This window comes from Crocuta crocuta, unplaced genomic scaffold (assembly GCF_008692635.1).
Source record: "Crocuta crocuta isolate KB4526 unplaced genomic scaffold, BGI_CrCroc_1.0 scaffold218, whole genome shotgun sequence".
NCBI lineage: Eukaryota > Metazoa > Chordata > Mammalia > Carnivora > Hyaenidae > Crocuta > Crocuta crocuta.
Window position 1 is genome coordinate 8,717,251 of NW_027533170.1, and position 24,331 is coordinate 8,741,581.

Sequence of the window (24,331 nt, forward strand, 5' to 3'; positions counted from 1 at the left end):
GACCCCTCGAGTTTCTGACTCAGGGCATCTGGAATAGTGCCTGAGTACTGCATTCCTGGTAGGTGATTCCCAGGTGATGCTGATGCTACTGGCCTGGGACTGTGCTTGGAGAACCAATGCTCTAGAACAAAATATTGAAGTTATTTTTGAGGTGAGGAGGGGAATACTTTATTAAAAATGTTTATTTTTGAGTGAGAGAGAGTGAAAGAGCGAGTGAGCAGGGGAAGGGCAGAGAGAGAGAGAGGATCCAAAGCAGGCTCTGCACTGACAGCAGACAGCCTGATGCGGGGCTTGAACCCCTGAACCATGAAATTATGACCGGAGCCAAAGTCGGATGCTTAATTGACTGAGCCACCCAAGCACCCTGGGGAATTTTTTTTTTTTTTTTAAGTAAGCTCTACACCCAATGTGGGGCTCAAATTCTCAACCTCCAGATCGAGAGTCACATGTTCCACCAACTGAGGGGGTCAGATGCCCCTAGAGGGGAATCATTTGAAGGGAGAAAGTCTCAGATGAAGCAGATCCAGAAGTAAAAAGGTGCAGCTGAAGGCAGTTAACATTTGCAAGGAGAGAGATTTTCCTCTCAGAGAAGAGGGAGAGAAGTAAAGACTCTAGGAAGTTTTGAGATGAAAAAGAGTCACATTTGATTGAGTCGCCTAAGTTAGACTTTGGAAAATGACTTTGAATCAACTAAATCTGTGTCCAAATACTGGTTTAGTGCTCACTTTCCAAGTGGATTAATTTCTTTAAGCCTCAGTACCTTGATCTTGAAATTGGGGGTAATAGTACAGCATCAACCCTACAGGTTGTCATGAAGATTAATTGAGCTAGTACTGCCTCCATTATTGGGCGCAGAGAGCCCATGAAACTGAAAGACAGATGTGCTTGAGGCTAAAGAACAGTCGAGTGACGGTGAAGAGGAGTCCTGGGGAAGGAGGGAGGGTTAATCTGTAAACAGTCGTTGGGTACCTGCAACTTGCTGGCATTGGGCATGAAAAGGGCAAGGCCCTTGTCCTCCACAGACAGGTGGGTGGGGGGGGCGATGTAAAGAAAGAAACAGATGAGTGCACATTTACAGTGTGAATTTACAGTGTGAATCCAGTGCTTCACTGTGAGCGCGGGATATAAGTAGTGCGTACAACGCTTTGTTAGAGTGCTAGGGATAGAATAAGGAACTTGAGGTGTGGGGCAAGTGGTCAGGGAAGCAGTACTACAGAGGAGTTGATCTTTGAACTAAATCTTAAAGGACTCGCAAGAGATCACCAGGGTAGAGGTGTATGCCCAGTCCTGAAAGAAGCTCACGTGATGTTTGGGCCCCAAGCAAATGGCAGGGGCGTCTCACCGGGATCAGATCAGACAGGCCCTTAGTGCCAGAGTGAGGGATTTGAACTTCATCTGTAAGTGAGGGGGACAAGGGATTTAGAAATGGTTCATATGTGTATTTTTATAGAGATCCACTCTGGTAACATTATAAAGGGTGGGTTAGAACAGAGGGGATAGAAATAGATCAGCATGGGGGTGCCTGGGTGGCTTAGTCGGTTAAGCATCCGCCTTTCACTTAGGTCATGATCTCGCGGTTCGTGGGTTCGAGCCCCGCGTCGGGCTCTCGGCTGACTGCCACCTCAGAGCCTGGAGCCTGTTTCAGTCTGTGACTCCCTCTCTCTCTGACCCTCCCCTGCTCACGCTGTCTCTCTCTCTCTCTCCTAGAAATAAATAAAACATTAAAAAAATTAAAAAAAAAAAAAGAAATAGATCAGCATGAAGTTACTTCAGTAATCCAGGTAAAAAAAATGAGCAGCTGACCTAAAAGGGAGGTGTGGTTGTAGTCTGAGGGATCTGTCACTGGAGATCAATTTGGGAGGTAGAGTCAGCAGAGGACAAGGGTGGAGCCGTGTACCTGGTGGGCGAGTATGAGAGGAAGAGCCAGGTTTGGAGGACATCCTGTCCCACATCCATGTGGCGATGTGAAGACTCCAGTTTACAGTCTCATACGTGAGTCTAGAGCACAGAACGGAGGACTGGACACAAAGACAAAGACCCGGGAAATGTTCATTCAGTACAGATTTGAGTGCCTGCTCTGTGCCAGGTTGTCAGGCTGTGGCCGAGGCCCCAGTGTGCATGGGATACCTAGGGAGAGGACAGCGGTGACGAAGGCCCTGCAGGCGACACCACGGCAGGAGGAGGGCAGGAGGAACGGAGAAGCAGCAGCCTGCAGAGGGCGGCCGTGGAGAGCCGTCCAGAGAGCCGTCTCACGGGCCTTAAGGGAGAAGCTATTTAGAGAAAGGAGGAGTGGTCATCAGAGTTCAGTGCCTCAGAGAGGTTAAGTCAGTACAGTTTAAGTGTCCCTTGGATTTAAGATCTAGGAGGTCACCTTGGCATGTACGACAAAGTAGAGAGCCCTCTTTGTTTTTTGTTTTTTGTTTTTTTTTTTTAATAGTTTATTGTCAAATTAGTTTCCACATAACACTCAGTGCTCATCCCCACAAGTGTCCTCCTCCATGCCCCTCCCCCCTCCCCCCCACATCCATCAGTCCTCAGTTTTTGTCAGCATTCAAGAGTCTCTCATGGTTTGCCTCTCTCCCTTTCCCCCACCATTTCCGCCCTTCTTCTCCCCCTTGTTCCTCCGTCAAGTTCCTCCTAATCCTCCTATACGTGCAAACATATGATATTTGTCCTTCTCTGCCTGACTTATTTCGCTCAGCATAACACCCTCAAGGTCCATCCATGTTGCTACAGAGAGCCCTCTTTGAAGAAGCTCCGGAGAGAAAGGAGAGGATGGGCGGACTGGTGAGCATGTTGTCAGCTGCTCCGTAGGCGGTAGTGATGTGCCTTACAGCCCCCCAGGAAGTGTCCCCGCCCCCCAGCAGCAGCAGCAGCAGCAGCAGCAGCCCTAGCCCTTCTTCCGGTGAGGAAGCTTCTTGAGATGCTTAGTAACTTGCCTGTGAGCACGCGGCAATTAAGCAACCAAACCGGGGTTTGAACCCAGTCTAGCTGTACCCTTAGCACTCAGCCAGATGGTATGTAGAGTAGGATGGGGGGCCAAAAGATGGGAGGCACAGGGTATTGCCAGTGCTTAGGGAAGGAAAGAGGGAGAGGAGAGATGGATGGAAAAGAAACACTGATGGAATGAGCAAGACCCTTAAAGAGGCCACATGCGAATAGGATAGAGGACCCGGGGGGGAGGGCGTGACTTTGAAAGGGAAGAGAATCACCCTTACATGCGCGGTCCCTCCATTAGTTCAGGATTTCCTCATACACGAGAAGGTCATGGTGATTATGCTTTCAGTAGTTCATGATGCATTTTTGTCATATTTATCTATGAATGCCTGATTGCACAGAATCATAGAGTTCCAGAGGATTCTAGAGAGCTCTGGTCTAATCAATAATTAGTTATCTGTTGTTTTTTTAAGTGAGCTCAAGTATTATTCCAAAATAACCCTCCCTGGGGTACCTGGGTGGCTCAGTTGGTTAAGTGGCCGACTTTGGCTCAAGTCATGATCTCATGGTTCATGAGTTCGAGCCCTGTGTCAGGTTCTCTGTTGTCAGTGTGGAGCTGAATAATATTCCATTGTATGGATAGCCCACGTTTTCTTTATTCATTCATCCGTTGATGGACTCAGGTTGCTTTGACCTTTTGGCTACGGTGAATATGCAGCTATGAGCATGGTCTACAAATATCTGGTCAAGTGCTTGCTTTCAGTGCTTTTGGAAATGGAATTCTTTTAAAAACAATATTGCTGAATAATATGGTAAATCTGTGTTTTTATTTTTTGAGGAACCACCATACTGTTTTCCACAGCAGATGTACCATTTCATTCCCACCAACAGTGCACAAGGGTTCTGACTTCTCCACGTCCTCACCAACATTTGTTACTTTGGTTTTTTTGGATAGTAGCCATCCTAATGTCTTTGAGGTGATGATAATAATTATTAATGTTTTAGGTGTGATAACAGTATTGTGATGTTATACACACATGTATATTTTTAAGAGTTTTAACCTTTTATTTAAAAAAAATTTTTTGGGGGGCGCCTGGGTGGCTTAGTCGGTTAAGCGTCCGACTTTCGCTTAGGTCANAAAAAAGTTTTTATAGTTTATTTATTTTTGAGACAGAGAGAGAGAGACAGAGCATGAATGGGGGAGGGGCAGAGAGAGAGGGAAACACAGAATCCGAAACAGGCTCCAGGCTCTCAGCTGTCAGCACAGAACCTGATGCGGGGCTGGAACCCACAAACCACCAGATCATGACCTGAGCTGAAGTCGGACGCTCAGCCGACTGAGCCACCCAGGCGCCCCAAGTTTTTACCTTTTAAGATACATACTGAAGTATTTGTGGATTGAATGATACTGTGCCCAAGATTTGTTTCTTAAATAATCCAGTTTCAGGGATGGGGATGGGAGGAATAAGGAGGTAGAAATGCAACAAAATAGCCAAATACTCATAGTTGTTGAAGTTGGGTGAGGAGCATAATGAGGGTTCAGTATACTGTTCTGTCTAGTTTTGTGTATTTTTTGAAGTTTCACATTAGTAAATAACATTTTGGGGCCATCACAGTCCATTTGCAGCCTCTCTCTTTCAGCACTTCCTGTTGTGCCATTTACACTTAAGCAACATTAAACTACTGCTCGTTTTTTCTGCTTGCCTCCTCGTGTCCACTCCCACTCAGTGCTCATTTCTGTGTCCTTGCCTTTGCCTCTCAGCTGGTATGGCTTGCCCCTACTTCTGGAGGACTTCTTTGTTCTTTCAGTACCTACCTCAGGTGCCCCTTCTCCTTCCTCCCCTAATCCTGCGTCCTGCTTTCTCCACAGCTTCATCGTCACACCCCAGCTGCGGGGAGCAGGAACTGTCTTACTGTTCTTTTATCCCCAGTGCCTAGTGCCTTGTCAGAGTGTAGTAAACACCTAGTGCCTATCTGAATTTACCATTGTTTTTTGCTCAACCTGTACATGGCAGCGTCTGGCACATAGCAGGATCTTGGTGAGTAGTGCGTGGGGGAACCATTGGGGAATCTGGGTGAAGGATACACAGTCTACTCTCTGTAGACTCTTTGCAATTTCCTATGAACTCTTGATTCTTTTTTCTTTTATAGTTGATATATGAACCTATAATTTGTTAAAAAATAAAAAAAATTTAAAAACAATGGTAAAAATGTCTGGTTCCCAAAACACAAAGTTTTCTGGAAAATGCATTTCTTGGGACTTGCATTTTCAGTATGTCCTTGTAGGTGGATTCAGTGGCGAGGAATAGTGCATACAGACCTCTTTAGTTCTCGCCATACTTCTAAATTACTTACAATTCTGAACTATTAAGACCAATAATATCTTAAAAGTGGAATCTTTAGTAGCAGATTATAGGCAGTTCTGTGATATTTTCCTTTTTAAAAATATTTTACAAAGAATTGGGGCACCTGGATGGCTCCGTTGGTTGAGCGTCTGACTTTGGCTCAGGTCATGATCTTGAGGTTTGTGGATTTGAGCCCCGCATCGTCTCTCTGCTGTTGGCGAGCCCACTTTGGATCCGTCTCCGTCTCTCTCTCTCTCTGTCCCTCCCACGCCTGTGTGGGTGTACCGTCTCTCTGTCAAACATAAACATTTAAAATAAATAAAACTTTAAAATATTTTACAAAGAATCATTTATGCCTGTGTGTGTGTGTGTGTGTGTGTGTGAGAGAGAGAGAGAGAGAGAGAGAGAGAGAGAGATTCCATCATGGCACAGCCCGTTTTTCTGGTAACAATAGCTTGATGGGCTTCTTCGTGCTTGGCGTAGGGGTGGTGCTCTTCTTATAGTTTGAAGCTCTGACTCATTCCCTGCAGCTGTGTTTCAAGCGGGACTCCTTGCTCAGTTTCACAGGTGGAAGCAGAGTTACTCTGGGCCTGTCCCAGGCTGACCAGGAAGGAGGCCGGGCCGCGGTGCTTGGAGATCGGCAGCAGATCCTTCCCGTGGCCTCGGAATGCTCACGCTGGGGGAAGCCCCGCGTAAGCTGACTTCCATCTGCCATCTACTGCAGAGCAGGAGCAAGGACTCTGCCCTCAGGGTGCCTTTGCAGGTTGACTGAGACTCTGAAACCAGGAGGAGTTCAATGCAGGTGCTGGGTGGTCAGCAAGGCCACCAAGGAAGTAATGACTTGTCCCTGTGGCGCTTGGCTCAGATTAGTACCTTAGCAGAATTGCTACCTGACATGGATTGAGGTGTTCCAGCAACGCGCACCGCTGGCTGGCCTACAGCCTGGGTGTGGTTGGAGTTGATGGGGAGTGACGCTAGCCAGAGCCGGAAGGTCAGTGGATCCACACTCGCTCAGTCACTCGCTCGGGGTTACGAAGACCTGAGGGCAACAGGGTGCCATTGAAAAGCTTGCAGGAGGATGGTGACAGGATCAGATCTGCCCTTCGGTGCCCTCCTTCCGACCATGGGGCGCAGCATGGATGAGGGTGGAGATCGCAACAGGACTAGTTTAAACAATTCAAGCATGAGAAGTTGGTTTTCGTGAATGGACAGAAGTGTGTAGACTCAAGGAACGAACGCTGAGGTGGTGGGCTCAGTAGGGTGCCGGGCCTGACTAGATGCGAAGGGGTAGAGAAGGAAGGCTAGAACTGCTCTCTGGTTGTGATTTATGTGACTAGGTGGATGGTGGCGACATTATCAGACAGGAGCAGAGAAAGGAAGACAGGACAGGGGAGAAGCTGCTTCGGGTTTAGACAGATTTAAGTCTGAGTTAGCTGTGGTACACCCCACATACCAGGTACCATGTTGGACAAATAGGAGTGTGGAGGTCTGTAGACATGGTGGATGAGAGATCACATTCATTCACGAATATTTATTGAGTGCCAGGCACTGTTCTAGGTACTAGGTCTCTGCTTTTCATTCTAATAGGGAAGCTAGCCGCATTCCCATGAGTGCCTCCGTGGGGGAATTAACAAGGATATAGGATGGAGAATGACTGAGAGAATGACTTTGAGGAGATAAGGAACCCAAATTATGAGCTAAGCCACCCCTAGGGAGGTGAGAGGGAAGAAGTGTTTTAGGAAAAGAGAAGAACTCTGTGCAAAGGCCCTGAGGCAGGAAGGAGGGGGCCTTTGAGGAGTTCCTTTGAGGAACTAGAAGAAGGCTGGTGTGACTCAAGCATGCCATACAGTGGGGGGTGAAGGGGAATATGTGAAAGGAGGTTGGATGGAGGGCAAAGGCTGATAGATCAGCACTCGATCCCTGGCAGTTGGGTTTATTCTGAGTGTAATGTTCAGTCATAGGGATTTGAAGCTATGGGGGTGGATAAGATCACTCAGACTGTGTGCAGAGTGACAAGGAGAGGACTCCCATGTTCGTTTAAAGGGTATACCTACCTCAAAGGACACTAGAAGAAACAACCAGAAAAGTAGAAGAGAAAGCAAGATAATGTGGTAAATAAATACAAGGAAAGAGAACCTTATATTTTTTAATGTTTATTTATTTTGAGAGAGAGAGAGGGAGAGAGCTTATGAGCAGGGGAGGGGCAGAGAGGAGGGCAGAAAGAGAATCCCAAGCAAGCTTTGCGCTCAGTGTAAAGCCGAATGACGGGGTCGAACCCATAAACCATGAGATAATAACCTGAGCCAAAATCAAGAGTCAGGTGCTTAACTGACTGAACCATCCAGGCAGCCCAAGGAAGGAGAATTTTAAAGATGCAGGGAATTATTAACAGACAGATGATGGAGGAAAAGACTAAAAATGTAGATTGTGTTTGATAGCATAAGGATCATTGCTCGCCTCTGGGAAAGCAGCCCTAAATTCTCCTTTCCAACCCACACCCTGCATTCAATACCCAGTCAGCTCCCCAGATGGTGAAAGCCATATTGCAGCAGGTCAGGGTCCTGGCTCTCGGGTGGGGGTGGGTGGCGGTTGGCTGATAGGAGGATGACCCAGGAGAGAGGTAGAGGAAGAGCAAATGCCCAGTGAGAAGGGTCAGAAAGCACTGGTGGCTGCCTTTGTGTTAGGAATGTGGATGAAAGAGCCACCCCACATCTGTTCGTTAGCTCAGTGGAAGATTATAGGTGTTCGTTTGGTTAGTTTGACCAAAAACAGCACCGGAATTTCAGTGGCGGTTGGTGGAAGTCTCTAGGGACTAGACGAGGGACTGTGCTGTAAGTCTGGTGCCTCAAGCTCAAGCTGGAATGAAGGGAGAGGATGGGAAGCTGATTTGGTGTCCATAGGGTACGGCAACTCCAGCTTGAAGCAGAGCAGCGTTGCTCTCGGGGTCTGCAAGGTGTTTTGTGGGAGACTGGACTGGGTGAGCATGCAGGGCTTCCAGCTTACCATCAGGCGTGCGGTGTCCTTTAACAGAGCCCCTTGAGGAGGAAAGAACACCAGGCTGAGTTATCCCAGGACTGGATCCTCCTAGAACCCTGTGTACCCAAGACCATTTGGTAGTTACAACAGGTACCAAAGAGCTGAGCACTCAGAAGTACCAGACACGCTGAGAGCCAGCACATGTGTGCATACATGGCAGCCAGTTGTGTGCTTTATAGCTTTGTGTTGGTCCTTATATAATTTATAATCTGTTGAGGCTGTCTTCCCATCTTTGTTGTAAATTCCTGGAGATTAGTCTCCACGGTTTTTTCATCTTCGTCTTCCTCTACAGTGCCCTGCACATATCAGGCACTCCTGCAAATGGCTCAAGGCTTAAAAATCTGCCAGGGCCACCACATTCCACACTCTCCACCCCCGCCTACATCATTCCAGTTACATTTTGTGAGCAGTTGAGAAAATGGCCCGGTGTTTCCTTTGGCTGAAAGTAATGGGATTGCAAAATTGAGTTGTTACTCTGGAGCATGTCTGCAGCTGTTTGCATGTGGATATTGAAAGAGGGAGTGGTAGCTTTTATAATTGTTAGGGCAAAGAAGGGTTCTGTTTCTAATCTGGGACAACCAGCTGACTCATCAAGTGCCCTGACCTCCTAGGTTTCCATCTTCCCCCTTTGGAAAATGGAAAACAGCTTCCAGGTTTACAGACTGCCCAAAGCTGATGTGAGGAACAAATGATTTTCCAAAAGGAAAACAATAGAAAGAATAAAAATGCAAGAAAAATCAGCAACTCATTTTGATTTCCTTGTGACCGATTAAATGCTTATAGCTTTGCCTTCCCCAAAGGAAACTTTTCAGATCTTATAGAGAAACGGTCCATTGTAAGAGCATGGTCCCCTTCCCCCTCCCACCCCTAGGTGGCAGCAGGAAGCAGGAGAACCACCATGAAAGTAAAGCAGACGTCCTGTTGTCGGTCCTAAGATCATGTTTTGCTTACACCTCTGCCCTACCCTTCCATTTATTTATTATCCCTTAGTTTTTCTGAGCTAACTTAGGTACCCAGATATGGATTTATTAATCATTTATTTATTTATTTTTGAGAGAGAGAGAGAGTGCGAGCGGGGGAGGAACAGAGAAGGAGACAGAGTCCCATGCAGGCTCCAGGCTATGAGCTGTCAGCACAGAGCCCGACAGAGCTCGAACCCAAGAACCATGAGATCATGACCTGAACCAAAGTTGGCCACTTAACCAACTGAGCCACCCAGGTGCCCCCCAGATATGGATTTAGAGAAATATGGACTCAGCTGGGATTTATAGAGCTCTGTGTGGTCACCTTTAACAGTAAAGAAACAGGAAAGTCTTGAAAGTGGGGATTAAAAAGCAATGGGAGCATTGGAATTGGGGCTCTGGATTGAGAAAGTTACCCTCACTGTTTTCTTGCTCACTGCGCACTTGAATCTAGGATATAGTGTGCTGCTGGAGCTGGTCGTGCCCAGGGAGTTGCCTTAGGCAGGACCCCCTGGTCAGAGCACTCTCGTGCTCAGGCCCTAAGGGCTGCCGTGGTGGGCCAGTCCAGCCCTTCTCCGCAGCCACAGGACATCAGCACTTTGCACCGCGTGCCGTGCCTCCTCTGAAACCTATTTAAAGATAATAATGAAGGCTATTACTTGGAACTTTGTAAATGCTTAGGGTCAGTGGGAAGGAGGGAGGGATGGAATAGGGGATAGTGGAGAGTAAAGGACAAAAACATAACAAAACTAGGAAAGGAGCAGCCAGCGCCATGTTTAGAGGCTGGGTGTTGGCACCTCCGATAACAGAGGAGTCAGAGTCCTGTCCTGACAGTTGAAAACAGGCTGGGGAAACAGTGGAAGGATACCACATTCTTTCTCCCCATTCACATTATCACGTTCTCGTCATGAAACTCCTGAGCCTGAACTCTCACCCCAGGGTGCTTTTTGCCCTGCTGCTTGTATGGGACATTTGTCTTGTTCCGTAGCCATGTCTCTGTATGTCCCATGTCCTAGAAGACTGGAAGCCCATGAAGACCATGGCAACCACCTCGCTTGTCTTGATATCCACACAGCACTTGTCCCTGGCACAAGGTAGACCGTTAATAGGGTTCACTGAACAAATCTAGTTGAGGAGAATGGCGGGGGTGGGGGTGGGGGAGCAAGAATAACAGTGCAAGACAGACCAGCTGTTTTCAAAGGAATGGTCTTGGTGAGGAGTGGCGGGCTTTGTGGGAGCTGGTGACTGGGCACAGGAGATTGGAAGATGGGTTGGCAAGGAGGTAAGTGGGCACGTGAGGGAGCAGCCCTGCCTGGGGAGGAGGGGTGGAGCCGGGCAATGGCTCCTTGAAAGGCTGGGTAGGGCATGAAAAGTGGCCCATGGAACACCCCCCACCAAGGCCTGAGAGAGAACCTGTAGCAGCCAGGGCTCCTTCAGCTGAAAGCAGTAGAAGTCCAAGTTAAAAGTCATCTTGCACACAAGGAGTTTATTGGTTCCCCTAAGTGAAAAGACCAAGGGCATGGCTGGTTTCACATACAACTAGAACTAGAACTTAGGCCTGATGCCCTCAAGAACATACAGGTGTCTTCTGTTCTTTCTCATTGACCCCAGTCTTGGGCACACCCTCGGACTGGATGGCCATGGGGCAGCATCAGGCCTGTGTCCTGCAAAAAGAGAGGGCTACAGAAGTCCAGGGGCTAACGTGCTGACTGAAGCCAGGCTGCTTTCCTGCAGCTGAGCCAGCCGTCCTGATGCAGGCAAAGCCATGGGACCTGGGAGGGGGAGACGAAGCCCTGCAGGGGAAGTGGGGCTGTGTTCGCAGGAGCGGGGAGTGGAAATTAGACCAGAGAATCAGCAGGAGCACACTGCGGGGATCTGGGCCCCGGATTTAAGTCACTGTTAGAAGCGGGGTGGAGAGGGGGCTCACCCATGGCATTGTGTATTGAATCACTCTCGTCCGTGTTTTGCAGCATCTGCACGACACAGTGAAGAGAAATCTTGATAGTACCACCTCCCCTCAGAATGGCGAACAACAGAATGGCTACGGAGATCTCTTCCCTGGACACAAGAAGACCCGCCGAGAGGCCCCTCTGGGAGTAGCTGTCGCTTCCAATGGCTTGCCTCCAACCTCTCCCCTGGGGCAGCCCGACAAGCCTGGCGCAGAGGCCCTTCAGGCCAGTGGGAAGCACTCACTTGGGCTTGACTCCATCAGTAAGAAGTGTCTGGCAGACTCCAGCCTCCACTTGAACGGAGGCAGCAACCCCGGCGAGCCCTTTCCTCTGAGCCTGAATAAAGAACTGAAGCAGGAGCCCGTTGATGACCTGCCCTGCATGATCGCGGGGGCCGGAGGCTCCATATCTCAAAGCAACCTCATGCCTGACCTCAATCTGAACGAGCAGGAGTGGAAGGAGCTCATCGAGGAGCTGAACAGGTCGGTGCCTGATGAAGACATGAAGGATCTGTTTAATGAGGACTTTGAAGAAAAGAAGGACCCAGAGTGTTCTGGTTCTGCCACACAGACCCCCTTGGCACAGGACATTAATATTAAGACAGAATTCTCTCCAGCAGCCTTTGAACAAGAACAGTTAGGCTCTCCACAGGTGAGGGCAGGGTCTGCAGGACAGACCTTCATGGGGCCTTCGGCCGGCCCCGTGAGCACAGATTCACCCAGCCTTGGGGGCGCCCAGCCTCTGTTCCACACGTCTGGTCAGCCCGGGGCAGACAACTCCAGTCCCAGCCTGATGCCGGCATCAGCCCAGGCCCAGAACGCACAAAGAGCCCTCTCCAGCGTGGTGTTGCCCAGCCAGGGTCCAGGAGGGGCCTCAGAGCTGTCCTCCGCCCACCAGCTGCAGCAGATCGCCGCCAAGCAGAAGCGGGAGCAGATGCTCCAGAACCCGCAGCAGGGCGCCCCTGCGCCAGCCCCAGGCCAGATGTCCACGTGGCAGCAGACGGGTCCCTCCCACAGCCCCTTGAATGTCCCTTATCCCATGGAGAAGCCCGCCAGCCCTCCCGGCTACAAGCAGGACTTCACCAACTCCAAACTGCTCATGATGCCCAGTGTGAACAAGAGCTCACCTCGGCCCGGAGGCCCCTACCTCCCGCCCAGCCACGTGAACCTGCTGGGTCACCAGCCGCCGAGCACCTTAAATCAGAATGCCGTGACTAACCAAGGGTCGGTGCTGGACTACGGCAACACCAAACCCCTTTCGCATTACAAAGCAGACTGTGGGCAAGGTGGCCCTGCATCCGGCCAGAGCAAGACCGCCCTCATGGCTTATCTTCCCCAGCAGCTGCCTCATCTGAGCAACGAGCAAAACGCCCTGTTTCTGATGAAACCAAAGCCAGGAAATATGTCCTTCCGATCACTGGTTCCCCCTAGCCAGGTGAGCGCGTGGCTTCCCTCTCTGTCACTCTGCATCCCCATGGGCGCTAGGTCCCCGGATAGGTGGGGAAAAGAGGGTGGGAGGGAGCAGCCACGGTCGTCCTCGGGTCTGTGGAGAGTGAAAATCAGTCAGGCAAACCAGGGATGATTCTGAATAAATGAAAATCGGGTAAAAGTCCCTAGTATAACTTGGTTTCAAGTTTCCATACATTTGACACTGCACTTTGCCTAGTGTCCCTTGCATGCCGCACAACTGAAAATAAGTCATTTATGGCTGTATTTTGCAGGTAAAGATCACATTTAATGTGCTTCCTAGAGGCGTTGCTTTTTTTTTTTCCAAGTTTGTTTATTTGAGAGAGAATGAGCAGGGGAGGGGGAGAGAGAGAATCCCACGCAGGCGCTGTGGCATCAGCATAGAGCCTGATGTGGAGCTTGATCCCATGACTGTGAGATCGTGACCTGAGCCGATCACAAGTCTGACACTCAACTGACTGAGCCACCCAGGCTCCCCTGTTGTTTTTCTTTAAACCACTTTTCAGATTTCTGTGTTCAAAATACCTTAAGATTTAGTAAGGTGAGAGAGAGCTGTTCCCCAACACCTCTAAACTCTGTTGTTATTTAGTCACAACGCTCGAGCCTGGCAGAGTCATATAGCTTATAGGTGGAGAAGGGTCAGGGACCAGTTTTATCATGGTCGTTATTTGCATTTCCACTCCTGTTCAGGTGTGTTCTAAAATGTCTCTTCCCTGGCAATGGCTAGGGCTCGTTCCCTGACTTCCTCCAAGAGAGAGTAGAGCACACATGCTTCCCTCACTCCACAGTGTGTCCCGGACTATCTTCCTTGTCTACATATGTCTACAAATGTTCCTTGATACTCGTTAGCACTTGTGTGACAACGGTTGTGGCACGTGGCTCGTGCCCTTCGTGTTGAGTACTTCATCATCTCCTGGTTGTAAGCAAGCCTGCGGTGAATACCTTTGTGGGTACTTTTGTGTATTTATAAAATTTTTAAAATTACAAAATCCAGTACTGGTAATAATAATGAGAAAATTGATGCTCCTGTACTGGTGAGGGTATGTAAATGGGCACACTGCTCGTGGGAAGTAATTTGGTGAGAGAAAGATCTTTTTTTTTTTTTTTTAATGTTTTATTTACTTCTAGGAGAGAGAGAGAGAGAGACAGCGTGAGCAGGGGAGGGTCAGAGAGAGAGGGAGTCACAGACTGAAACAGGCTCCAGGCTCTGAGCTGGCAGTCAGCACAGAGCCCGACGCGGGGCTCGAACCCACAAACCGCGAGATCACGACCTAAGCGAAAGTCGGACGCTTAACCGACTAAGCCACCCAGGCACCCCCTTTTTTTTTTCTTTTAAGCAGGCTCCATGTCCAGCATGGAGCACAACGTGGGGCCTGAACTCCTGACCCCTGAGATCAAGACCTGAGCTGAGATCAAGAGAAGGATGCATTGGCACCTGAGTGTCTCAGTCATTTGAGCATCCCGACTTCGGCTAAGGTCATGATCTCATGGTTCATGAGTTCAAGCCCCACATTGAGCTCACTGCTGTCAGCATAGAGCCTGCTTCACATCCTCTGTCCCCCCTCCCCTCTCTCTGTACCTCCCACACTTGTGCATGCTTGCTTTCTCAAAAAAAAAAAAATGTCGAATGCTTAACTGACTGAGACACCCAGGCGCCCCTTTTTTTTTCATCAGCCATAAGAGTTAATAAGTATCGACACATGATACCTCTGCAAGAAATCATCCCAACAAAAAAAGGAAAGTTATATAGAAGATATTAATTGCATCATTATTTCTTATAGCCAGAAACTAGAAGCTGTTTAAGCATTTCCCAACAGTCAGCAGGAGAGAGTACATGTGTAAATGTTGATACTTCCACTTATTTCAGCCAGTAGATTGCTACATAGCTGCTAAAAGCATCCTTAAAAAACTGGGGGCGCCTGCATGTCTCAGTGGTTAAGCATCTGACTGTTGATCTCGGCTCAGGTCATAGTCTCACAGTTTGTGAGATTGAGCCCCACCTTGGGCTCTGCGCAGTGTACAGCTTGCTTGGGATCTCTCTCTCTCTCTCTCTCTTTCTCTCTCTCTCTCTCTCTCAAAATAAATAAACTGTTTTAAAAAAATGATGATAACTGCCATTTCAGTAGCCCTGAGGGCCTCACAAAGCACCCTTGTGGGCCATAAGCTTCTGGTGCGTAGGATGAGGACATTACCTTAGGACCTGTCTGCTCTAAGATTAGACTCTTGTAAAGATTAAATATATGCACATACCAGAACTAGAAAGGAGCTCAAAAAGTTGAACTTGCTTAAATGATCATTGCCTTTTACCTTTTTTCCATTTCAAGTTAAATTTTCCCACAATTTAAAAATTGTAAGTCATGACAAGATAATGTTGTGTAGCCTTTGACATGACTCTCACTTTTGGTCCATGTAATAATTGAGAATATTAAAGTTTTCATTGACCCTCAGTATTTTTTTAGTGTAAATATCTGACAAAAGCCAAGCAGTCTCTTCTCAGGAAAATGCCATACACAGATGGACATGTGATACAATTTCAGGCAGTTCAGGGAAGTCCCAGCACCGGGGACCCAAGGTTTGTACACTTGGAACATGGCGTCTCCATCAATCAGAGTCCCTCAGAGTGTTCCTCTGGGGGCCCATCTGCACTCACACATTCAAGAAAGTGAGCGTTTATAGGCTCCATTTGCCTTCTGGAACTAACGCATGCAAATGTGAGCCTAAATGTAAAATCACACCTTTGCCACCGGTGATCTGCAGGAGTCGCAGAGANGCCTGGATGCTCGGGTGTCAGCTCTCTTGGTCTCTGGCCCAGCCCCCGAGTGAGGCAGAGGCAGAGCTCACCGTGTCCCCCTGACCTGAAGCCCTCTTACCTGTGTTGACAGGAGCAGAACCCGCCCAGTGTTCCCGTGCCGGCCCAGGCTGCCGGCCTAGGCAGCCAGCCGCCCGCCGCATCTGTGGCCAGCACTCACAGCAGCGCCCCCTATCTCAGTAGCCAGCAGCAGGCGGCGGTAATGAAGCAGCACCAGTTGCTTTTGGACCAACAGAAACAGAGGGAGCAGCAACAGAAGCACCTGCAGCAACAGCAGTTCTTACAAAGGCAGCAGCAGCTTCTGGCAGAACAGGTAAAGCAGGAGGTGCACGGCGCCCCCCCCTGCACCCCCACGCTCACCTGCCGCCCCACTCACTGCCGTGGCTGTCAGCTCCTTTGTGTGTGCGTGTGTGAGCGCTCGGCTCTAGCATATGTGTGTGCGTGTGCGCACGCTCAGCTCCAGCGTGTGTGTATGCACTCAGTTCCAGCGTGTGTGTGTGTGCGCGTGCGTGCGCTCAGCTCTAGTGTGTGTGTGTGTGTGTGTATGCGTGCGCTCAGCTCCAGCATGTGTGTGTGCATGCACTAAGCTCCAGCGTATATGTGTGTGTGTGCCTGCATGCACACACTCATTTGCATGTCCTTTGCCCTTTAAAAGCCCTTTCCAGGAGTGTAGCATTTCTCGGACAGTAGTAGCCTGTGTCAGAAGTAGCTTTACTGTCACTTGACGATCAGTGAAGGCAAATGTGTAGCTAAAACTTTATTTGTTGGGGATATTTTTCCATGTCCCTGTCTACAACTGCCAAAGGACCGAGCTTACTGGTCTGCCAGTTCACTGCAGGTCCCAGCTTTGTTGTAAATACAGAGTGTGTCATCAGCCAGAATACGACACAGGGAAATGAAAATGTCCCAGAAGTCCTGGAGTTCTAGAATCAGGCCCGACAAGCCCCTGCCAAGTCCTGCAGTTCACCTGCTTGATCGCCAGGTGTAATGTATGTGTGAAGGCACCAAGCTTACAAGAGCTCTCAGGATTTTAAATTCTGTCTTCAGAGTCAAAGTAAGGGAAGAACCAGCTACCCAGAAGGTGAAGGTGATTGCGGACAACTTTAAAGCCCACATGGCTGCCTCGTGTATATAATACTTCTATTTATTATACATATTTACTTATTTTTAAAAGTTTATTTAACTTTTTTTAGTTTTGGGAGAGCGAGCGAGCAGGGGAGGAGCAAAGAGAAAGAGAGAGAATCCCAAGCTGACTCTGTACTGTCAGTACAGACCCTGATGCGGGGACTTGAACTCATGAACTGGGAGATCATGACCTGAGCAAAAGTCTGATGATCAACCAATTGAGCCACCCAGGTGTTCCATTTCTGCCATTTTTTTAAGACAACAGCTTTATCAGGATATAGTTCATGTGACGTATGATCCACCCATTAAAGTGTATAGTTCAGTGGTTTTTAGTACAGTCACACAGTTGTGCAGCCATCAGCACACTCTCCTTCACCAGTGTGCACCCCTAAAAAGAATTCACCTGCCCAATAAAAGCCATCGCCCGTGTTGTGGCCCGTGTCAGCGTTCCTTCCTCATTGTGGCTGGATCGTATTCTGTCGTTTGGAAAAGCTTCTTTTGATTTATCCACTCATCGGCTGATAGACAGTTGGGTTGTTTCCCCTGTTTGTGGACATAGGTTTTCAGTTGTCTTCAGTGTGTACCAAGGGGTGGAAATGCCGGGGCATATGATGGCTCTGACATGTGACGTTGCGAGGGGTTGCCAAATGGCTCTCCAGGGCAGCCATACTATTCTGCGGTCCCACAGTGGCGTGCCAGGGTGCCGGTTTCTCTCTACCTTAGCTGGACTGGTCTCTCTGATTCTAGCCATCCTTGTGAGTGTGAAGAGGTGGACCATCGTGGCTTCGATTTGCATTTCCCTGATCTGCTCTCCTGGTGTTTGTTTGTTTGTTTGTTTATTTATTTATTTATTTATATTTAATGTTTTTTATTTATTTCTAGGAGAGAGAGAGAGAGACAGCGTGAGCAGGGGAGGGTCAGAGAGAGAGGGAGTCACAGACTGAAACAGGCTCCAGGCTCTGAGCTGGCAGTCAGCACAGAGCCCGACACGGGGCTCGAACCCACGAACCGCGAGATCATGATCTAAGCGAAAGTCGGACGCTCAACCAAGCCACCCAGGCGCCCCTCTCCTGGTGTTTTTTTAAACTGATACACCGCCTTTTTTCTTTTTAATCATTGCCCTTTGGATCTGCCCTGTCCTTCTGTTTCATACAATTTATTTAAAAAGCCCCCAAATGAAACCACAAATGTTATCTTCACAGGAACCCTTCCGTGAGTAACAAACGTAGCAGCTTACTTTTCTCGGATCTGACAGTCATTCCTATTTTATGTGGGTCTGATTGCACTATTCTGTTGTGCTTGGCATTTTCTAGGAGAAGCAGCAGTTTCAGCGCCACCTGACACGCCCACCTCCCCAGTACCAAGACCCGACCCAGAGCACCTTCCCACAGCAGGTTGGACAGTTCACAGGTGAGGGAGCGTCTGGGGCGGCGGAGTCGAGCATCAGGGACAGGCCCAGGACAGAGCACCTGGTCTGTTCGGCTGGTACTGGCTCTTTGCTGTCAGCCCCCCTGTATGCGGGGCTAAGTAGACTCACTTGCTTCTGTGAACCCAGGTCTGCCTATGGAGCCTGGCCTTCTGGTTCCCCTGCAGGCCGGGAGGAGAGGGCCGCAGGCGCAGACCACTTTGGTCAGCACTCTGGCTGTGTGGTCTTTGGACACACAGTCATTTCTAGCTGGAGGCTAGCTTATCGACAGGAAATGGCTTCTATAATTCTTAAGAAGGTTCTTTGCTTCTGCTGTTATGTGCCTTCAAAAAAATAGCTCTCTTATTTTCCAGATAAGGAGGGCCTAAGTGTAGATTGTGTGGCCTTTTGCTTCTGCTCTCTCTTCCTGTCCGCTCACTTTGGTGTCGCAGACGGGAGCATTAGCCGCGGACAGTAGACCACAGAAGGGCAGGAAACACTCTGAGGTCTCGGCTACTGCAGCTCAGACACGCAAGGGAGTCTGACTGCCCTTGCCCAGGCCGTCACTCGAGAAACTCAGAGAGACTTTGGTCGCCATAGCCAGTAAAACCTGGCCGCACCTGCCTTCCTAGCAATTCTTGCCGTGTCTTCAAAACCTGCCCCGTTTTTGGTCATCGACTCTCACTCTCAAGCGTCCCAGGGAAAGCTGAGGACAGCTGTGTGCTCCTTAATGTGTATTTATTTTTGAGAGAGAGAGAGACAGAGTGTGAGTAGGGGAGGGGCAGGGAGGGAGGGAGACACAGAATCTGAAGCAGCTCCAGGCTCTGAGCTGTCAGCACAGAGCCCGGCGCAGGGCTCAAACTCAAACCATGAGATCATGACGTGAGTCGAAGTCAAGAGTCTTAACCGACTGAGCCCCCCAAGCGCCCCCTGGCTGTGCACTCCTGACTAGGGTTTTACGTGTGTGCTGACCAGACCGGGGAGCTGATATCTGCTGGCTTCCCGGGAGCCTGGGCCTCAGCCGGCCTTCCTGCCTCCATCCTGTCTCATGTGGTTCTGGGCTCTCAGTGAGAGTGAAACAGACCATTTCCACCCTCCTCTGTTCCTCAGCCCACTTCTTAGTTAGGTGCTGGTGAAGAGAGGGAGAGGAGGAACAAAGAGCTCAGTCAATGGCCAGCCCCTGAATAGTACCCCCCACCCGCAGAAACCCATCTTGGTGAGTATTGTCACCGTGCATCCATTGCTTAAGACAGAGCCCCAGACAGCAGGTTCCCTGAGGACAGGACCTCTCTGTCCTCTTCCAGGCCATCTTCCCCATGCAGTGCCCATCGATCAGGTGCTCAGTTAGCATTGGCCGCTTTTGGTCCCTCCCTTAGTCACTTGTTGTTCCGTGGCGTCAAGAATGGGATCTCACACTCTCCCTCTTCCTACCCCCTTACCCCCAGTGCCATAGCTGGTGCACCTCTCACCTAAGTGATGTGAGCATCCCCTGTCCAGCCCCAGAACCACTGCAGTGGCTCACTCACCCTGGGACTTTGCAACCCTGCCCCTCTTGTGGCAGCCACAGCTCTTCTAAGTCTGACCACGGACATCTCTCCAGCTGTACCTCTAACCAGCGAGATGCCCTCCCTGCGCCCCGGCCATGGGGCTCCCCATACAGACCACCTCTCATAAATTTGTGCCTTTGCACACACTCTCTTATCTGTCTAGAATATTCTTTTTCTCCAAATGGTGAAATTGCTAAACTTCGACCCTTTTATCTATTTATTTACTCTTTATTTTTGAGAGACAGAGACAGAGAGTGGGGGAGGAACAGAGAGAGGGAGACACAGAATCTGAAGCAGGCTCCAGGCTCTGAGCTGTCAGCACAGAGCCTGACACGGGGAGTGAACTCATGAACCATGAGATCATGACCTGAGCTGAAGTCAATTAACTGACTGAGCTGCCCAGGCACCCTTTCTTCGACTCTTTTAAAAGCCAGTCTGTTTGTCACCATCTCTCTGAAGCCCTCCCCATATCTTCCCAGGCATTGAACCTTCAGACCCGATGCCCAGCCATTGGTGTAACCCTGTTTCACCGCATGGAGCCTTTGCCTCCTGCAGGCTGACCCAGGGCCGTATCCATCTGGGAGTCCCCGGGCTGGCATGGGCCTCCCACGGAGCAAAAATCGGGTGGGCCTTGGAAGGGTGAATCATCGAGTCTCCTGGCTTCCCCGCCCTGGGGTTTTGCCCCTTCCTCTGAGCCTGTCTTTAATTCCTCATTGCTCCAGACTGGCCTCCATTCCACCACGTGGGAAACTTGCTTCCCTTTGGCCCCCAGGGCTGTCAACTTTAAGGTTCCACGGACCATAAGATGTCCAGGTTTCTGATTTTGCCTTCCATGCCAGAGAATAGCAGCTGCAGCTCAGGTCCTACAGATTTCTCCGCAGCAGTGGTCCAGGAAATGCCAGCTTGGTTGACGGACTCTCTTCTGTCTTCCAGGGTCCTCTGCTGCCGTGCCTGGCATGAACAACTTGGGTGCCTCGAACCCCGGCTGTCCCCGAGCGTTCCCTCAGGCCGGGAATCTGATGCCAATGGGCCCGGGACACACTTCGGTTTCCTCTCTCCCCTCAAACTCAGGCCAGCAGGACCGGGGTGTGGCTCAGTTCCCTGGCTCCCAGAGCCTGCCACAGAGCAGTCTGTATGGCCTGGCCTCCGGCATAACCCAGATAGTCGGCCAGCCCCCGCCACAGGCCTCCAACGGACATGCCCACATTCCACGGCAGACCGGCGTGGGCCAGAGCACCTCAGTCTCCGCTGCCTATGGGCAGAACTCCCTGGGAAGCTCTGGCCTCCCCCAGCAGCACAGTAAGGGGACCCTGAACTCTGGTTTATCGAAGCCACAGGTCCCGAGGGTGTCGGCTGCCATGGGAGGCCAGAACCCCTCGTGGCAGCATCAGGGAATGCCGAACTTGAGTGGCCAGACCCCAGGGAACAACAGCGCGAGCCCCTTCACGGCAGCCTCGAGCTTCCACATGCAGCAGGCCCACCTGAAGATGTCCAGCCCCCAGTTCTCCCAGGCGATGCCCAGCAGGCCCATGGCCCCCATGAGCTCGGCAGCCGCGGCGGGGTCCATGCTGCCCCCTGTGAGCGCGCAGCAGAGGACCGGAGCACCTGCCCCAGCACCTCCCCAGGGAGCCCCGCAGCAGGGCTTGCCGGGCTTGAGCCCGGCCGCAGCCGAGCTGGGGGCCTTCAGCCAGAGCCCCGCGCCATCGATGAGCGGCCGGGCGGGGCTGCACTGCACTCAGGCCTACCCCGTGCGGACCGCGGGCCAGGAGCTGCCCTTTGCTTACAGCGGGCAGCCGGGCAGCAGCGGGCTGGCCGGCATGGCCGGAGACGCCGACCTGATCGACTCCCTGCTGAAGAACAGGACTTCGGAGGAGTGGATGAACGATCTGGACGACCTTTTAGGGCCTCAGTAACTGGAGGATTTAAAGTGTTCTCAGTGTTCACACGGCCTCTATTTTTAGTCTCAGATTCAAAAAAGAGCAACTACTTTGGACCAAAAGCGCATGGCCCAGGGAGCTGGGTGGGTAGAGCCAGAGCCCCAGGCGGAGGCCTGGCCAGGCTAGGGTCTGCGGGGCGCTCGGCTCCCAGCCAGCAGTTGTGGTCCGGAGGGCTGGCCCCAGCCCATCTGCTGGCATTCGTTGCCTGGTGTTCGGACAGCAGGATGGGGTTCTAGAGTGGTTTTCTATCCAAATGACCAAAAAACCAACAGTAAGAACGGTGAAACCCCACGATGGCAGGCTTATAAAAATCTCTGCTATCGTGTTGACTTAATCCAAGATTTCTCCTCTTGCCCCAGTGTTGGGGACAGGTTTTGTTGCAACTTTATATAGCAGAACCATTTGCGATTTGTAGCATAGAGAAGATTTTTTTTTTTTTTTAAGATTTTAAAACAGATTAGGATAGGTGGTGGTTTAAATTGATTTTGGAATTGGCATTGGAAGCCTAGGGTTTCCTTTTGGTTAAGAGCCCTTTTTATTCCTGCTCTTTGTCCGCTTTCAGGGGAAAGGGAGGGTCCCCGGGCAATCACTTCCGTCAATACAGGCTGTGACTGCATGTGCCAAAAAGGAACAGGATGCCGCGAGATAGCAGAGCTGGTGACATAGATGCAGTCACTCCAGCTGTGCCGCTGCTGCCTCCTCCTCCTCCTCCTCCTTCTCCTCCTCCCCCACCTCCCCCTCCTCCAGAATGCTGTGCTTCCAGGACCCCAGGCCGTCCCCAGGCTAAATGCCAAGATGGAATCTTTGGGATTCTTGTGTCCCCTTTGGTTGTAAACCCCCCCTCCCCTTCTGCAGTTTCTCTGAAAACTTGTATTTAATGCATCGGGAAGGTGATCATTATTGTGCACAGACGTCTTTCCTTCACCCCGCCTGCAGTTCCCATGACCTCTCTGCCTCCCCTTCTCTGTCTCTCCAGCCCGGATGGAAAACCTCTTTAAGGCAACACATTACTAGACTAGAGGGAAAGAGTCATTACAATTCCTTAGGGACCCCGGCATTGTAGTAGTAGCCGGGAGGTGTCCCCTCCCCAGAAAGCAAAGGTTCGGGGGAAGGAGGAAGAGAGGTGTGCGCCGTGGGGCAGGGAGGCCGCAGGCCAGGCTGGAGGAGAGAAGTCCACTCTTTGACCACTTCTGCCGCTCTCCCTCGTCAGATGACTTGCACTTTTTGAAGAGAATGGCTTTATAACACTAATACATCCTTTCTAAAGACTGGAGTGGATTTCTCTTTGAAAGTCTATGAATTAATGGACTTTGGCTAAGCTGAGAGTTCGCAGAACAGAGTATTCCCCGTGGGCTGTTTATGGAAAACAAAGATGGAGAGAGCACTTCGGTTAGAACGAAAGCAAAATGGTAAGTGCAGGGCGAGACCCTTGTAAACAGTGTTGGAGAGAAAATAGGACACTGAAGAGAGTGGCTTCCAGGCAGAGTGGTCTCCAGAGAAACCGCAGGCCCGTGTTTATTTCCCTGGAGTCTAAAGTGGGTGACTCAAGGGGTGTCCTGTGTAGAGTTGAACCAAGGAGGAGACCCACATGGGCAGCCCGTGTGGCTTTGAGGGGACGAAGGGTCGCACACACAGGGGTAATTATTTTGCACCAGCAGTGCCTTTCACGGGGGTAGTTGGGCCCTCAGATCTCTTCTCTAATAGCCATTTGCCACCTTGGGTGGTGTCTGGGCCGTTTCCCCTTTAAGCACCCTCCCTGCCTTCCCCACATGCTGAATTTAGCTCTCAAAGAAGGGAACGAATCTTAAAGCCAGTGAAGGCTCCACCCTCCTAGTGAGTTCCCCAGTCTGAAGGGGAAGAGGGGGACTTCAGCGGTTTTCTACCAAAAATAGCAGGCTGCAGGCTGGTGATGGCTCCTCGTTCCTCTCCTGCTCTCCCCCTGGCCGAAAACCTCTGTCCCCTCCCGGGGAGGGCTGCCCCTGCCTTAGCCCTCGGGCCGCCGGACAGACAGCAGGCTTCTCGCTGCAGTGTCGGAGCAATAAAATGTGATGCTTGGGGGTCCCCCCCCTCCCGGGAGCTGCCCGTGGCTTTATTTATGAATCTGGTTTCTGGGTAGCCAGGGGAGGAGACTCCGCTTCAGTGCACGTCCCTCTTCCAGGAGCCATGACTCACAAGAAAAGGGTGCTCGGACTTTGTTATACACATTTGCTTTGTGTAAATAAATGTTTACAATTTTATATTAAAGAGGAAATAAGCGTTAGAGTTTCTGACTGTATATTTTTTACTTTTATAGATTTTAAAACTATGATCCTTTATATATGTGTTTTGGGGGAGCTGTGATAAGTTTTATGGCAAACTGTCGGTATTGTTAACTTTCTGTTGTCATCAAAGTACATAAAAGTCCTATTAATCCCCTTATTCTCCTACTGCCCTTAACTCTGGTATACACCAAAAAGAAATCTTTACTCTCCTTCTTTTATCATTATAAAACAATAAAAGTATTTTGCTAGTATGGAAACCGCTTGTGTATTTGGCTTCCCATGGCTGCGCCCGCAGCGTAGGAGACAGGAGGTGGACCTGGACGCGGCTTCTTTGTTCAGTGGCTGATTTCCTTTGGCAATTTACCCCCTTCAGTGGAGGGAGAGGGGATGTGGGGTTTGGTTTACCTCAGAGTAACTCCTTTTACTTGATGATGGGTAGGAGGGTAGGACTTAGGACCACCAGCCTCACTCCTCTCCGAGGCCCAGCCCTGCCCTTGTGTCTAATGGATGGAGGTGGACCAGATAACTGAGGGATAATCCAGGTCCTTAGCA

General features: G+C 50.3%; 1 protein-coding gene across 1 annotated transcript; it reads left to right on the forward strand.

The window, feature by feature from the left end:
* Positions 1–2,823: 2,823 nt before the first annotated feature.
* On the forward strand, positions 2,824–24,030 carry MAML1 (mastermind like transcriptional coactivator 1). The gene is made up of 6 exons (XM_077746331.1): positions 2,824–2,905; positions 8,183–8,259; positions 11,251–12,663; positions 15,578–15,817; positions 17,943–18,039; positions 20,515–24,030. The coding sequence occupies exons 1-6, from the start codon at positions 2,824–2,826 to the stop codon at positions 21,492–21,494; spliced, it is 2,889 nt and encodes a 962-aa protein (XP_077602457.1). The 3' UTR covers positions 21,495–24,030.
* Positions 24,031–24,331: the final 301 nt, after the last annotated feature.